Source organism: Rhinatrema bivittatum, chromosome 11 (genome assembly GCF_901001135.1).
Source record: "Rhinatrema bivittatum chromosome 11, aRhiBiv1.1, whole genome shotgun sequence".
Lineage (NCBI taxonomy): Eukaryota > Metazoa > Chordata > Amphibia > Gymnophiona > Rhinatrematidae > Rhinatrema > Rhinatrema bivittatum.
The window spans coordinates 58,028,752-58,047,031 of NC_042625.1; the positions used below are offsets into that span (position 1 = coordinate 58,028,752).

The window sequence follows — 18,280 nt, forward strand, 5'->3', positions numbered from 1 at the left end:
GTATCGAAGGATAGTGTGCCAGCAGCCTGCTGGCGCGTGCAACTTGCACCTGCCCAGAGGCAGGTGCAAAAGGTAAAATAAAAATTTGGGGGGGATTAGAGTAGGGCTAGGGGGAGGAAAGGTAAGGGGAAGGGGTGGAAAGGTCAGGTTAGGGGGAAGGGAACGGGATAGGCAGCGCAGCTCAGCACACGCAAGGTGCACAATTGTGCACCCCCTTGCGCACTCTGACCCCTAATTTTATAACTTGGGCACGCAAGTTATAAAATCGGGCGTACATGTGCGCGCGCACCTTTTTAAAATCTACCCCACTATTTTTACCTAGATCCAGTCAAAACCTAAAACTGGCTGGGACTTAGGAGTCCTCTGCTGTCTGGTTGAAAGCAAAACCTTTGATGCTGACAGAGATGAGGGGATCAGAGAATAATGTCTCCTCTGAGAAGTACCTCCTTTGCATGCCACTTGAATACCTCCTAGTTGATGTAGAGGGTGTGTCTGAAGTAACTGCAGAAAGGATTTGAAGTGTGGCACAGTAATCTTTTATTTGATTTTGAAACCATCATTGGTTGATCTGATCAGATGTCTTCCGTACTCCTGACCCTTGTCCATTAGTGACTCCAGCTCATAATGCTTTTCTTGAGGGAGAGAACATGAGAGGGCCTTTACTATTTGCAAACTGTTTTGCCTGTACTGGCACATGAAGAGCTGGACACTATGCAGGAAGAGAACACAGAGTTCTGATAAACTTTCCTCCCAACAATGTCAAATGTATGCGACTCACACCCAAGGGGTACAAGTAGTGAGTTCTCGTCCTCATGGTCTTCTTGAGAGCAAATTTTAACACAACAGACTGGTTGATGCAGTTGCTGTTTCTCAAATACAAGAGCCCTCTGGACATGATAAATTTGAGTCTACCTTATTATTGATTGGAGGTATGAGGAGGGTCTTCCCACATTCTTATCTGTGCATCTTTAAGGATGTCATGAACAATTACTAGGAACTAGAGGATGTCCAACATTTGAGTCCTGTGCTCAACCTCCTTCTCAAATTCAAATAGCATAGCCTCTGCCATTTCCTTAATAAACTCGGTAAAGGAGGTCTTCTGAAAGAGACGCATTCCTTTCCTTTGAAGGAGGGGTCTAAAGGGAGACCTTTAAACTCCTCTTGTTCATAGTAGCCTTCAGACTTAGAATCATAAAACCAAGAATGCTCAAATTCTGAGTCAGAATAAAGTTCTGGGGTTTTTTTGAGTCTGCACTTGGCTAGTGAATCTTGTCACCCAGCAAGGCTCCTAGCAAAGCTTTGGCTTCTTTTCAGGCATGGTTTATTGGTATTAGGAGGCGGGGTATTCACCAAAGATTTACATTTTGGGCAGGCGGGGGAGGAGAGTGTCAGCGTGGCACAGTGATCCTATTTTATTTATTTTCTGCCTTTCAGTCACTTCAAAGCAAATTACATTCAGAGCCCCCTTAGCATCCTCCCTCCTGCCTGGAGTGGAACTGAAGTGGGAAGAATGCCAGTGGGACTGACAGTTACCATCCCCTCCTTGGCATAATAATCTGACATCGCAAGGAGGAAATAGGAACTTCTTTTCCCCCAGAATAATGGAAGGCTTTGAGGGGTTAGGAGGTGGAATGGATTTGGTGCCTCAAATTTTTAAGCAAAGGAAGACAGGATCAAGTTTTATGGTCTCAACACAGTTTTTTTTTAATTTTTAACTTGTGGGCTGAAAGTGGGGATCCAGTTGCTGCTGGCCTGCAAGGCTTTTCTCCCCCCAGTTATTGAGTAAACCAATGAACAGATAAAATACCCAGATAACTTTATTCCTCACCAGGTTACTCAATATGCCTGCTTAGCATTTTGTCTGCTTAGCATTTTCTACAAACAGTAAAGTTGAACAAAAATGTAGGTGGGGAAAAAAAAGAGTATGACAGAACAAATTCAAATATTTGAAAATGACTTATATCATAAATCTCCTCCCTTGTAAGACACTAACGGGTGTAGACTAGCCAAGATAGATAACTCAATTGCTTCATTTTAATATTACCGGACACTATAACATTAGCAAATAGTTCCTGATGCAAAGGAGAGCTCAATGTACCAAAAATGAAATGTCTTCATATTCCAACTCAGGTTGCATTATCTCACCTTGTTTAGTGTTCTTAGGTCCTCCATGATCTGTTCATCTGTGAGCAGATAATTTAACTGGGGTGTTCAAAATTAAGGTGCATTAATAACTAGAATAGGGTTTTTTAGTTGACTACCTTGCCCTACAAAATGTGTCTAATCTCTCACTGTCATTCGAGTCATCACATACAAACTCTAGTATTTCCAGTGTTGTCTATAGGTAAGTCTCATACTGCAATAAACTTTGCCAGTCATTCAAGATGCTACCCTTTATTCAAATGCAAAGTATTGATCTAAGAGCTGTTCATGGTTTAACCCTCTGAAGGATCTTCCTAGTCCCACCAAGTCTGAAGAACCAAACTAGGAATGGAACTTGGTTCTTATTTTTGAAAGAGCTGCATGGGATCTTTGGTGGTGGTAGGAACAAATAAAATTTAACTTGTTCATGATGTAAACACAGATTTAAATATATTCAAACATTTTGCCAATTTATGCACATATATATATATATATATATATTTTTTTTTTTTTTTTTAACAGTTTAATTTTCCTAAATTCACAAGCTCAGATCTTACATTTGATCTTAGCTAAAAAGACAGAGAAGCCCATAACACTGTCAATGTAAATTCCATAGGAAAAAAAGTCATCATCCTGGGAACAAAAGCTTATACTGGGGAAGAGATAACAGACAATTAGGGTAAAGCAGAAACATGTTATCACATAAAACATGATTGCAGATAAACGGTGCAAGGCCAATCTAGATTGCTCATGCTCTCTGCCTGCTGTAACGCTGCAGACCTTACTTGATTTTCAACTTTAACCTCACTTACCCACAAAAGAAAATCCTTTATGCTTTTTCCTCTTAGTTTCTTGAATTCTGAGACTTTTTCCTACTGCTTCCACTTTGAGGCTGCTCCATGTATCTACCATTCTCTCTGTGAAATGCTGTCTTCCTTAGCACCAAAAAGAGTTGTCTATTATATACTCCTAACTTTGAAATGTCTGAATGCCCCATCCTGCTTCTTCTTTCACAGTGGACATGGTCCTTAAATCTCACCTCATGAAGTTTATTGTGCAAACAATACATCATTTTGATAGCCCTCCTCTATTCTCTCTGTGGTTTCCCCTACCAACTTGTCAAACTGGCAACCTTGAAATAATAAAATATTTTCAACCCCAGATCCCCTTCCTATTCTATTTGGTGGTAACCTCACCCCATCATAGGGTGAGGTAACAAGGTAGAAAAAGATCAGATAATCCACCCAATCATTTCTGTCCACACTGCCAAGGATATATCCCAGCTACAAGCCATACAGCATGAATCACTCTTTATTCAAGATAATTTGTCATCTTCTTCTATTGTACTCCAACCTCTTAGGTAGCTGAGTATACATGATACCTTTTAGTTTACATCAAGCACCACTTTTCCTCCTATTTCCAACAAGGTCTCACAATAATGCAACAGCCACCAACACCGGTGCAGCTGTTACCTGAATATCTTGTTGCTCACTCCCTATGACAAATGGTGGGTCTCCCTGAGTCACCTAGCAAATAAATATTTATGAACTTTTCTTCCAGGAACTTGTACAAACCTTAAATAGCTATGCTAGTTGCCTTGACTACATACCAGCAACAAATTCCACAGCTTGATTGTACATTGAGTGCAAATATACTTTCTCCAATTTGTTTTAAATCTGCCACCTGTTAGCTTCAAAGAGTGTGCCCTAGTCCTACTGTTATTTCAAAGAGTAGATGTTTCATATTTACCTGTTCAACCCTATTCATGAATTATAATCATTCATATTCTCCCTTAAACATTTCTTCTCCAAGCTGAAGAGCCCTAACCTGTTTAACCTTTCTTCATAAGGGAGCTGTCCCAACTACCTAACCATTTTTGCTGCCCTTACCAATTGCCCTTACCAATTCACACAGAGACCACCATCTTTCCCATGGCTTTTTAGTTTACTGAAGAGTTTCTCATGAGTCATCAATAATTTCACTATATCCTTTTTTGGATGGGTTGATCAGAACTGCACACACTACACTCAGGGTATAAAGGCATTATAATGTTCATTTTGTTCTCCATTCCTTTCCAAATAATTCCTAGCATTCCATTTGCTTTTTTTTGGCCACCACCACACACTAAGCTGAGGATTTCAATGTACTGTCTATAGTGATTCTTGGGTGGTGCCTCCTAATGAGAAACCCTTCATTGCTTAAGATTAGGGTTATTTTTCCTTATATGCATCACTTTGCACAAGTCCACATTAAATTTCATCTGCTATTTAGATGACAAGTTCTCCACTCCCTCAAGGTCCTTCTATAGTTCCTCACAATCTGCCTGTGTTTTATAGATTACTAATGAATAAGTTGAACAGCACTGGTCCCAGAACAGATCCTTCAGGCACTCCACTGGAAAAACTGACTATTAAGTTCTACTCTTTGTTTCCCATCTTTAAATCAATTACCAATTCACACAGAGACCACCATCTTTCCCATGGCTTTTTAGTTTACTGAAGAGTTTCTCATGAGTCATCAAACAAGTCTTGGAAATCCAAATAAACTAGTTTCTCATGAGTCATCTCATGAGTCATCAAACAAGTCTTGGAAATCCAAATAAACAAGTCTTGGAAATCCAACTAAACCTACTCTCAACTCAAGCAATTAAGACCTCCCGTCAGGGTAATCAACAACTTTTGACAACTCCGTAATGTTCTTACTCATTTAAATTGGCAGGTTTTTATTTACCTTGGTTATTATCTTTTATCTCATTGTTAATCTTTCTCTCGCCTTCTCTACATTCCAAGTTTGCATTTTATCCCTGTTTTATTGTAACTGCTACTTTATTCTTCTATCACATGTTAATGTTCTAAGTTTTTTTAAGTATTTATCCTCTTATCACACCCTGTTATTTGTAAACCGGCATGATGCGACTCCCATCGCGAATGCCGGTATATAAGAAATTCAAATAAATAAATAAAATAAAATACATAATAAATCTGCTCTCCTTTATCCACATGCTTGTTCACACCTTTAAAGAATTCTAATAGGTTAGTAAGGTACAATTTCCCTCCCCTAAATCCATGCTGGCTTTTTCCCAATAAATCATGTTTATCCATATGACCAGTAATTTAATTCTTAATTACAGCTTCCACAATGTTACCAGGTACATATGTCAGGTTCACTCATCTATAGTTGCTCGGGTCACTCTTGGAGCCCTTTCTGAAAACTGGCATCACATTGCTACCCTCCAGTCCTTAGGTATATAGATTACAGATTACCAGTAGTAGGTCTGCAATTTCATATTTGAGTTCCTTTAGAACTCTGGGGTGAATACCATCAAGTCCTGGTGACTTGCTACCATTTAATTTGTCAATGTACTCCAGCACTTCTTTGAGATTCACACTGATTTGATTCAGTTCCTCTGAGTCATCAACTAGAAAAGAAAAAAGTTCAAGTTTGGTATCTTCCCATCATCCTCCTCTGTCAAGATTGAAGCAAAGAATTGATATAATTTTTCTGCTATGGCCTTATCATCCCTAAGCACCCTTTTTACAATTGATCAATTAACAGCTCAACTGACTCTCAGATTTTTAGACCGACCCCCGGCTCAACCCAGGTTGCCACTCGAGGTGGCCTTGACAGCCAAAGTGTTAAAAATAGATTTAAGGCCACACATGGCAAAGCACCCCCCCCCTTTCCTCAAAATGTCTACCCCAATCCTGCCTTCAAAAGAGTGTCCACCCCCACCTCCCCTATCCAGAGTCCTCATGCCTGACACTGCTCCCACCCTAATAGTTATCCAAAATTGTTGGGGTATATTGCCCCCCTTTCCCAAATAGCAGGAACACCCTCCCCTCCCCAAACCTCCAAAAATTAAAGCCAATCCCACGATGAGGCCTGCAGCACCCCCTAGCTCTGGCCTGGTTGGTCTGATTCCCGGACCTTGCCCTATCACTTGACAGGGGCAAGGTCAGGTCGGCACCATTTTTAAAAATGGTGTCCCAGGTCCCATCGTGGGATCGGCTTCAATTTTTGGAGCTTTGGATGGGGGGCGGGAGGGAGCGCCAGAGGAGGGTTCCACTAACTATCAATGTTTTATGTCTGCTATTTGGGGGAAGGGAAGGGGGTACTAAACCCACAACGATTTTGGATAACTATTGGGGTGAGACAGGATTTAAGGAAACTGGAAGAGTGGTCGAAGATATGGCAGCTGAGATTCAATGCCAAGAAGTGCAAAGTCATGCATATGGGGAGTGGAAATCCGAATGAACTGTATTCGATGGGGGGGGGAAGGCTGATGTGCACGGAGCAGGAGAGAGACCTTGGGGTGATAGTGTCTAATGATATGAAGTCTGCGAAACAATGTGACAAGGCAATAGCAAAAGCCAGAAGAATGCTGGGATGCATAGAGAGAGGAATATCGAGTAAGAAAAGGGAAGTGATTATCCCCTTGTACAGGTCCTTGGTGAGGCCTCACCTGGAGTACTGTGTTCAGTTCTGGAGACCGTATCTACAAAGAGACAAGGACAAGATGGAAGCGGTACAGAGAAGGGCGACCAGGAAGGTGGAGGGTCTTCATAGGATGACATACGAGGAGAGATTGAAGAATCTAAATATGTACTCCCTGGAGGAAAGGAGGAGCAGGGTTGATATGATTCAGACTTTCAGATACTTGAAAAACTTTAATGATCCAAAGACAACGACAAACCTTTTCTGTCAGAAAAAAATCAGCAGAACCAGAGGTCATGAGCTGAGGCTCCAGGGAGGAAGACTAAGAACCAATGTCAGGAAGTATTTCTTCACGGAAAGGGTGGTGGATGCCTGGAATGCCCTTCCGGAGGAAGTGGTGAAGTCTAAAATTGTGAATGACTTCAAAGGGGCGTGGGATACACACTGTGGATCCATCAAGTCTAGAGGGCGTGAATAAAGTGGAGGCAGCAAAACACTGCACGGAGCGGCAGTAGCCACAGCGGCATTCAAACACTGCACGGAGCGGCAGTAGCCACAGCGGCATTCATGGAGCGGGATGCCAGTGGCCAGTAGTTGGTGTTCCACCTTCAAGGAGCGGAAGGATGGAGGGCTGCTATCTCCAAAAAAAATTAAAAAACAAACAAAAAAATAAAAACAGGGGTGGGTAAGAGTATGGGGCAAGGGGGTGGCCTGCTTGTTTCAGCGGTTGCTACCCCTAATTGAGCTGGATGTCACTTGGATGCAGATACGGAGCTGCTCTCTAAATTGGTGGTAGGGTGGAGGGGAATTAGGGCTGGAGGGTACTGGAAGCCAATAGTAACAGGTGGGAGAGAGAAAAAGGGAAAAAAAATGGATAAAGTGCGTAGCTTGCTGGGCAGACTTGATGGGCCGTTTGGTCTTCTTCTGCCGTCATTTCTATGTTTCTATGTTTCAGTGTCAGCAATGAGGGCTTTAGAAAGCGGGATGGGGACACTTCTTTTTTTGAGGACAGGTTTGGGGGACACTATTTATTTAGGACAGAGTTGGGGGGGGGGCTGTCGCTGCGCATGGCCTTAAATTTATTTTTTAACATTTTTGGCTATTGGGGCCATCTCAAGTGACAGCCCCAGGTTGAGCCAGGAGTCAGTCATGACCCCCACTCAACAACTTCTTTGTTTGGTGCATTTTTTCTGCAGTCGTCCCTTTAAAGCGATGGCAGTCTCTTGAGGTTAGAGCTGCTATCGCACCTAAAGGGTTGCTAGTCGCGTTGTTTTGTCATGCGGTATTTTTCCGAAAGACAAAACAATGTGTCATACACCTACAAAGTTTTTTGGGGGGGAATGACCTACTTTTGCAATAGTGGAAACCCTCCCGTGAAAAAAAAAATCACAGCTTAGTGCCTCTAGGCCTAAGTTTGTACCTGAGACAATGGAAGATAAAGTGACTTGCCCAAGGTTACAAGGCAAGGCAGTGGGATTTGAACCCTGGTTTCCCTGGGTCATAGCCCACTGCTTTAACCACTAAGGTACTCTTCCCGGTTGGGTGAATAATAGTAAGCTCCCCATTATATATACCCTTTGTCATGCATGGGATTTCTATCTTGAACCGCCGGGTGGGAAGCTGCAGGCTAGAGCCTCCAGGGAGAGCCATGTCAGCTGGAAAGAGCTGGGGAAATAGTATTATTTCTGTCCTCCAGGTATTAGGGGGTGGTACACCTAGCGAAGGGGGCCCCCAAGGGGGAGACCCACCCTTGATAGCACACCTGTTTAAACCCCTAGCCAACGGAGTCTACTGGCACAACGAATCCCTAATTCACTAGGCTGGGTCGATATTAAGTCAGAAGAACAGAAAACGGAGAATGGAAAAAAATTAAAAAAAAAAAAGTCGACGGCAGTCAGGTTTGGAAAACGGACGCTCAATTAACGAGCGTCCATTTTCCTAAACCATGGCTGTGCACAGGTTAGGAAAACGGATGCTCGTAAAATTGAGCGTCTGTTTTCCTAACCTGCACTGACCACCACCTCTCCAGTGTGCCCCATCCCGAGGAAGCGTTAGAGGTGTACAATTTACCCTAGCGCCTCCTTTTTACAATGGCAGCCCCTCTAAATATTAAACTTGGCACTTGGGAGAGGTGGATCGGCATGCGTTAAGAGAGCAAGCACTTAATTATGAGCATCCGTTTTATATGTGCCAATACTACACTGGCCTGACTATGCATAAAGATTCCAAATTGAAGTTTGTTTCTTGCTGTCCAGACATCTCTGGAAAGCCTAAAAGGATGTAAGAGTTTCTGGGTCTCAATGCATGACTGCATTTTTTTTTTTTTTTTATTAAATTCGTTGCCACATTCTTGACCATTTCTCAAGCTTTTCTAGCTCTAGCTTCATTTTTTTTCATTTCACCGTACAGTGTTAACTTTGTTACAGATCTATGTCCTTTCTAATTTTTCCAAAATATAGTTTATAATAATATTGAATAGAACTGGTTTCAGGATTGAATCATGTGGCACACTGCTAGTCATTCTAATTTCCTCTGAGCAAATATTCACTAACACTCTCTGCTACCTGTCACTCAGCCATTTTATGACCTAACTTCCAAGCTGCTCAACTTGTAAACAAGAGTGCTGGGTGAACAGTGTCAAAATCTACTGAAATCTAGGTAGACCATACACAGTGCTTTTTTACGATCTAATTTCCTGGGCATCCACTCAAAAAAATTGGACATTTGTTTGACATGACTGTTCAGTGCATGCTGGCTCAGATTCTGATATTCATTTAATACAAATATTATATGGTTCTTTCTTTTAATAGAGATTCAACTAATTTTTCAAACACTGAAGTCAAACTAACTGGTTAGACTTTTGTCTACTCCCATATATATATATATATATATATATATATATATATATATATATATATATATATATATATGGGAGTAGGGCTACATCTATCTTTTTCTAGTGCTTTGGAATAATTTTTATTTTTAGTAGGTGAATGAACAGGGCTGTCAGTGGCAGTACTTTGGTAAGTATGCAAAAATTAGATGATCAACATCAAATCTGTAAGCCATTGGACAGTTTCAGCAGTAACACGATTTAGTCTGCCTACAAGTACGCAGAGACCACAATTGTTTGTAATATGATACACTGTCTAGTTTGGGTAACCAAAATTGCACTTTGGATAGTTTCCTAATTTCCACTTGAAGAGTAGATAATGCACATCATCCAGGTGTCACCTATCTAAGCTTTCATAATATCCTACCTGGAATATGTCAACATTTAGCTTTGTAATTCAATCCAGACTCTCGCTGCTATAAAGAGACTGGGATCATTCAGTTCTGTTTGTACTCGTATCAGTTATCTGTGAAGCTCATACTCTTCTTCTGTGAATACTGTCAAATATCTGCCTAATATTTCTGCTTTTTCTCACCCCCTGCCACAGACATTCTTTTCTTTCTGTTTCAGTCATAAAATTATGTGATCCTTTATACTTTTTAAAAATACTAGAGGTTTTTTTTTAACTGTTACTTTTTCAGCTATTTTGCCAACCATACTCATCTCTTCTTCCAGTTGCTTGTTTACCTTTCCTCAGGTAACATATATACAGGCCAATACAGTATAGTGCGCTCCAGTGGAGCGCACTGTTAACCTGCGGTTGGACGCGCGTTTGACGTGCTAGCTTTACCCCTTATTCAGTAAGGGGTAATAACGCGTCGAAAACGCGCGTCCAACCCCCCCCCCGAAACTAATAGCGCCCGCAACATGCAAATGCATGTTGATGGCCCTATTAGTTATTCCCGCGTGATTCAGAAAGTAAAATGTGCAGCCAAGCCACACATTTTACTTTCAGAAATTAGCGCCTACCCAAAGGTAGGCGTTAATTTCTCTCGGCACAGGGAAAATGTACAGAAAAGCAGTTAAAACTGCTTTTCTGTACACCCTCTGACTTAACATCATGGCGATATTAAGTCGGAGGTCCCAAAAGTAAAAAATAATTAAAAATAAAAAAATTTAAGCATTTAAAATCAGCCCGCGGCTCGGACGCTCAATTTTGCCGGCATCCGGTTTCCGAACCCATGGCTGTCAGCGGGTCCGAGAACCGACACTGGCAAAATTGAGCGTCGGCTGTCAAACCCGCTGACAGCCGCCGCTCCTGTCAAAAAGGATGCGCTAGGGACACGCTAGTGTCCTTTTACTGCAGACCCTAATTAGCATATTTTTATTTACTGTATCGCGCAACAAGACACTGGCCTGTGCGCGCACCGGGAGAGGGGACACTCGCCCGCGTTTCTTTCTGTATCGGCCTGATTGCTGTTATAGTGGCTTTCAGTTTTGTCTTTTATTCCTCTATGGCATACAGATTAGCCCCTCTTCCAATATACTCCTCTGTCTTACAAAGGCATGTATTCACGTCTGTGATGTAAAATATTTTCTGAAACCGTGGATACAACAGAAACGCATACTATTTTCAGATTATATTCAGATTATAAACAAGGGATTATAATAATAAATTCCACCATTATTCAAAAACAATGATTATTTACATTTTGACTTATTTCTTCTAAAAGGAGACATTACTACTTGATAATTTCACTTTCTTTAGTGTAGACAGATGGACTCAGGGCCAGTGGATTAGGCACCTCTACCAGCAGATGGAGACGTCACAGTATATATGCTCACAGTATATATACTCCTGCAGTGACATCGGTCTGCCAGTATTCTCTTCAAAAGCAACTGTGCACAGTCTAGGAAAAAACTTGATTAAAAACAACCATTACTGTACTCAACAGGAAACACTGAACACAGGCAATGAATGTATGTACCCCAATCTAGGAACTGGATGAACACTTACAGTAATCCCCTGGAACACATAGCCCCACAGGAGGAACATTAACACAATCATTTAGCAGCCAAGGGCAGGAAGCTCAGTCCATCTGTCTACACCAAGGAAAATGAAATTATCAGATAAGTAGTAATTTCTCCTTTCCTAGCATGCAGATGGACTCAGGACCAGTGGGATGTATCCAAGCTACTCCCAGAATAGGGTGGGAGGCTGCCCAAGCTCCAGTCAACACCCCATGTGCAAAAGCAGTGTCCTCCCAGGCCTGCACATCCAAATGATAATACCTGGAAAAAGTTTGTAAGGAGGACCATGTCACAGCTCGGCAAATGTCGATGGGAGACAACAATCTAACTTGCACCTATGACACTGCCTGAGCCCTAGTGGAATGAGTCCTAACCTGAGTAGGCAACGGCTTTTCAGCATCCTCATACGCGGCTGTGACTACCTCCTTAATCTGGTGAACTATTGTAGCCCGTGAAGCTTGTTCGTCCTGCTTTTCTTCACCGTTAAGGACAAACAGGCGATCCATCTTTCAGAAAGGTTTAGAAACCTCCAGATACTGCACAACATGTCTCTTGATATCCAAGGGACGCAACAGGTGAAACTATCCCGCATCCCTTATCCAAGGACGGCAAGGAAATGGACTGATTCAAGTGAAAATCCGAGACCACTTTAGGCAAGTAAGAGGGAATAGTATGCAACTGTATTGCTCCTGGAGTCACTCGAAGGAACGGCTCCTGGCAAGACAAGGCCTGCAGCTTGGAAATTCAATGCGCAAAACCTATCGCCACCAGAAACACTGTTTTCAAGGTTAATAACCCCAAGGAAAGGCTACACAGTGGTAGAAACGTAGAGCCCGCTAAGAAATCCAAAACCAGGTTAAACTCCATAAGGGAACTGGTACCACCACAAGGGAGGACAAAGATGTTTGATTCCCTTCAAGAAACGGGCCACATCAGGATGAGTATGGACCCTGAAACAGGCAAGAGCTGCAACTTGCACCTGCAAAGAATTAAAGGCCAACCCTTTATTTAACCCATCCTGCAAAAATTCCAAAATGAAGGGGATCTTATCTGAACGAGGACCACCACCTTGATCCTCACACCAAGCCTCAAACACTCACCAAACCTGCACATATGCTAAGAAAGTGGAGAACTTTCAGGCTCGTAGCAAGATGGCAATCACCGCAAAATATCCATGCTTCAACAAGCGAGCTCTCTCAAGCACCATACCATAAGACAAAACAGAGTCGGATCTTCATGAAAGACAAGCCCCTGCTTCACAGATTCTTGGGGAATGTCTATCAGGAGTCTTTGCAGATCTGCAAACCAAGGTCTTCTGGGCAAATCCAGTGCCACCAGGAGCACCATCCCCCTGTGGTCTTTCATTCTGTGAACTATTCTTCCCAACAGGGGCCATGGGGAAAGGCATACACAGCAGCTTGTCTTCCAGCCAGACCTTCATGAGAGCATCAATACTCCAAGGACCTTGGATCTCTCCTACAACTGAAGAATCGAGGAACCTTCACATTGTGAGAAGTCGCCAGCAGGTCTAGGAACAGAAGGCCCCCGTTATCCACTATCAGCTGAAATGCCTCGTCCGACAATACCCATTCTCCTCGGTCCAGACTCTCCCTGCTGAGAAAGTCTACTCTAATGTTGTTTTTTCTTGCAATATCAGAAGCCAAGATCACCTGGAGATGCCCTTCCGCCCATTCCATAAGTTAGTCTATTTCCTGTGACACTTGCTGAGTCTGGGTTCCTCTCTGCCGACTGATGTAAGCCATTGTTGTTGCACTATCTGACATCACTCGGATCCACTTGACCCTGCAGTCTGTCGCTGAACTGCAAGCACGCCAACTGGACCACCTGAGCTTCCAGGCGATGGATGCTCCAGAGAGATTCTTCTGCATTCCATCATCCTTGCGCTGTTAGTTCCTGACATTGAACTCCCCAACCCCAGAGACTCACATCTGTCATGAGTATCAACCAGTCCGGCGATGTCAGGGAAACTCCCTTTCTCAGATGATCCTCCTGCAACCACCACTGGAGGTGAGAGCAGATTTCCATCGGTAAGTGGAACCGAACAGTCCTGAGATTGTGGTTTCCAACGAGACAGCATGGAGCGCTGAAGAGGACGCATGTGTGCTCTCGCCCACGGCATCACTTCCAGGGTTGCCAACATCAAATCGAGTACCTGTAGATAGGAACACACTGTTGGGCATATAGTATTCACCAAAAGACACACCTGCGACATCAACTTCTGAATCAGAACGTCTGGCAGGAAAACTTTGTCCTGCCTCGTGTCAAACAAACACCCAGATACTCCATTGATTGAGATGGCCGAAGACTGCTCTTGGCTAGGTTCACTACCCAACCAAGATCCTGCAACAAGGAGATCACACTGCGAGTTACGAGGCGGCTCTCTTCTAGAGACTTGGTTCGAATCAGCCAGTCGTCTAAATACGGGTAGTCAAGGATCTCATCCTCTCTCAGTTCCTCCGCCACTACCACCATAACCTTGGAAAAGGTTCTGGGAACAGTGGCTAGACAAAAAGGCATCACCTGAAACTGATAATGGCACCCCAGTACCGTAAAAATGCAGAAAGTGTTGGTGCTCCAATCAGATAGAAATATGGAGGTACGCCTCTGACAGATCCAAGGAGGTCAGAAATTCCCCCAACTGTACGGCCATTATCACTGAGCATAATGTTTCCATGCGAAAATGAGTCATCTGCAAATGACGGTTGATTCCTTTGAGATCCAGGATGGGACAAAAGGTGTCCTCCTTTTTGGGCACAATGAAATAAATGGAATATCGACCTATATTTTTTTTGAGATGTGGGTACTGAAACCACAGCCCTCAGACTGAGCGTAATCTCGACTCTCTGGTTCTTCTGCGGGGAGTGGCAGGAAGACACCATGAACACATCCCAAGGAACACTGTGAAACTCCAGTGCATATCCTTCTCTTATTAACTCCAGGACCCACTGATCCGATGTAATCCCAATCCACTTCTGTTCCTGGGGGTGGGTATGCAAACCTTCACTGGGATGCTTGGGAGGTTCCAGTACCTGAGCCCGCTGCTCACTTGGGTTGTCTGGAACAAAAGGACGGAGACTTGCCAAAAGCCTGAGTCCTCTGAAAGATATCCCCCTCTATAGGGACAAAAATGCCTGGAATCCCTGAGACAACCCCTTCATACCAAAGGGGTGCTGTAACTGCTTCTTATTCTCTGGCAACTGAAGCACCAGGGATTCACACCACTTACTGGCCAGTTTCTCCAACTCGATCCCAAACAAGAGTGAGCCTTTAAAAGGCAATTTCATAAGATTAGCTTTGGAGGTCGTGTCAGCTGACCAATTTCGCAGCCATAATTGACGCCTAACCGCTAATACCAAAGCCATTCCTCTAGCCGAGGTACAGATCAAATCACATTCCACATCTGCTAAAAAGGCAGCGGCAAATTCCATAACTGTTCTGGAATTCACTACAGAATCATCAACGTCTTAGAGAGAAGCAGACAAGAGCAAGCCACCAGGGCACAACAGGAAGCTATCTGCAATATCATTGCCACTGCTTCAAATGCTTGCTTAAGGATGGCCTCTATCCTCCTATTATGCACATCCTTCAAGGCCGCTCCTCCCTCCACTGGGATAGTCATCTTCTTAGAGACGGTAAAGACAAGCACATTCACTTTCAGAAAACACAGACCCTCTCTCACCTCTGGATTCAAGGGATTACAGGCCTTTCAATGTCTGACCCCTTTTGAAATTTGCCTCCGGAACGTCTCATTCAATCAATTCTTGAATGGCTTCCATAACATTTTCATTAAAAAATCTTTATAAGTCTTCAACTCTAATCCATGAGAGAAGTTTATCCAGCAGTCTCTTTGTCAAGGTAATAACTACTAATGAAACTTCACGGCCGGTGTTTCGCAATAAACGTTTCCTCAGGGGCATATGAAATTACTATCACAAGAGTCTTTGCCGTTTCAAAATGGACCCAGCATCTCTACTGTCTTTCTTCACAGAAAAGATAAAAATATGATAAAAAACATTTTTTGGAATTTAATAAAAAGTTTTTGAAAGTGATGGTGAATGATTAAAAGACAGGTTGGGTTCTTCTTTAGAAATCACGACAGGCTCGCTGACACCGTCACTTAGGCTACTTTTCATATATATTTTTTTGGTTTCTCTCATTGTTTCCAGGTAATTGAAATCTCCCATTATTACTGCACTGCCAAATTCATTAGCTTCCCCGATTTCCCTTAGCATTTCATCATCTGTCTGATCATTTTGGCCAGGTGGACGATAGGAATATACTATCACTATATTCTTACATAATACACATGGGATTTCTACCCAAATAGATTCTACTGAGCATTTAGTCTCTTGTATGATCTTTATCCTGTTGGATGCTATACCCTCCCGGACATAAAGTGTTACACCCCTACCAAGTTGATCCTCCCTATCATTGCAGTATAATTTGTACCCTGATATAGCACTGTCCCATTGGTTATCCTCCTTCCACCAGGTCTCTGAGATGCCAATTATGTCTATCTTATCATTCACTGCTATACATTCTAACTCTCCCATCTTACTTCTTAGACTGCTGACATTGGCATACAGACATTTCAAAGTGTGTGTTTTGTTTGTATTGACAACCTTCTTTTCAGTTGATATGGATAATTTGGAATCCTTTAGCTCAGGTAATTCTTTACTTATAGGCACATGGGCTACTTTTGCATTTATTTGAACATCTCTGTTGGGATGCCCTAACTCTCCTGTTTCATTAGTATTCTTCAAAGATACATTCCTTAGAATCATGCACTGCTGAGTGACTGTCGGCTTTCCCCCTTGTTCTAGTTTAAAATCTGCTCTATCTTCTTTTTGAAAGTTAGCACCAGCAGCCTGGTTCCATTTTGATTAAGGTGGAGCTCATCCTTTCGGAAAAGTATTCCTCTTCCCCAAAAGGTTGACCAGGTCCTTACAAAACTGAATCCCTCTTCCCTGCACCATCGTCTCATCCATGTATTGAGACTCTGGAGCTCTGCCTGCCTCTGGGGACCTACACGCGAAACAGGGAGCATTTCAGAGAATGCCACCCTGGAGATTCTGGATTTCAGCTTCCTACCTAAAATCTTAAATTTAGCTTCCAGAACTTCCCACTCATATTTTCCTACGTTGCTGGTGTCCACATGTACCACGACAGCCGGCTCCTCCCCAGCACTGTCGATAATCCTATAGAGGTGATGCTTGAGGTCCGCCACCTTCACACTAGGCAGGCAAGTTACCAGGTGATCATCATGTCCACCAGCCTCCCAGCTATCTACATTTCTAATAATCGAATCACCAACTATGATGGTCGACCTAACCCTTCCCTCCTGGGCAGTAGCCCTGGGAGACTTGTCTTCAGTACAGAAAAACAACACATCACTTGGAGAGTAGGTCCTTGCTACAGGATCACATCCTGCTACACCAGGATACTGCTCTCCAACTGGGAGACTTTTCTGAATCAAGGCAGCATCGGGGCTGCCAGACTTTTTCCACTCAAAACTTCCATTCATACCATCTCCAGTTCAAACAAGAGCAAACAGTCCTATTCATTTAAAACCAAAGAATTATCTAGATTGTTTCACATATCAATCTGTTTCTTAGCACTATATATATTCCTCTTTTTATATTATGCTTATATTGCTTTGTTTGTTCTATTAATATTTTCTTTTTTTATGCAATGGAAAATGTGCACTTCTCATTAGGGACAACCCCTGTGTTTCTTTTAATTCTATTCTCCTTCTATGAATCCACTAATTGGGCATTCATGTGTGATACCTCCAAGTAGTTTATATAATGATCAGAACAGCAGATGCCTGATTTAATAAGATTACAGTGGTGGTACTGGACACAATTGGGAGCTCAATTGTAGGAGCACTGTACGCAAGGCTCTTGGTCCTTCCAAAAATAAAAATGATTTCCTATCAAATTCTTTAAGATCAGGGATATTCTGACGGCCTTTTAGAAACTAGTTAGCCAACAAAATTGTGTTGACACAGACAATCATGCAACTGTGTACTATCCCAAACAAGCAGGGAAGGAGGGGCTCCAAACTCCTGTGTCAAGAAAACATCAAGTTATGAAACTAGATAACCTTAATTATTTCCTACCTAGTTGCAAAGGCAGACAAAACAATTTGAGACACATTGGATCTCACAAGTGGATCCAGGATCAGAATGCTGCAAATAAGATTTCCTTAAGTAGGGTCTACCCCGGTTGTAATAGTCCTGAAAGGGAGATACCAGTTTTCTGCTCCAAGAAGAAATTATAAAGGCACTCTAGTAAAAGATGTCTTTTCCCTTAACTGGAGCAAAGTTTTCTATTTGTGTATTATCCTCCCCTGCCCCTGGTAACAAAAGAGTTTAGTATAACTTAGACTAGAGAGTAGGCATCATTTTGGCTGAGATAGATGTAATTCTGCTTCAACTTGAGATATCTACCATAGAACCCATTGAGCTATGACTCTCTCCACTCAAAACTTCCACTCATACATCCAGTGTGGAGTCCTCTCCAAATAAACAGTTTTGTCTGTGAAAGTCCCTCAAATCCTTTTTACTTCTAGAAAGTAATTTACCAGAGAAGCTTGCTGTTTTAAATCTGTCATCTTATTCAACATAAAAAGTGCCAATTACCTTCTTCTAATTTCACGCTGGATCAAAAACCAACCCCATTAGGATCCACTTGCCTGCAACTAGTGCTTACCACCAAGCTGTTGAATGGAACCCAATTCCTGCCCAGACTTCAGTTCAGGTTTATATGGGGCTTCTTCCTTTGAAGCCTAACACAAAGATCTCTGCAGTGTAAAGGA

General features: G+C 42.6%; 1 protein-coding gene across 1 annotated transcript in view; it reads right to left on the bottom strand.

Moving 5' to 3' along the window:
- Nucleotides 1-18,280, bottom strand: part of SUDS3 (SDS3 homolog, SIN3A corepressor complex component) — a 195,851-nt gene that overhangs the window by 60,355 nt on the left and 117,216 nt on the right. Inside the window, 1 exon segment of the mRNA XM_029619816.1 lies at nt 2,146-2,207. Within this exon segment, the coding sequence (XP_029475676.1) occupies nt 2,146-2,207 (62 nt within the window).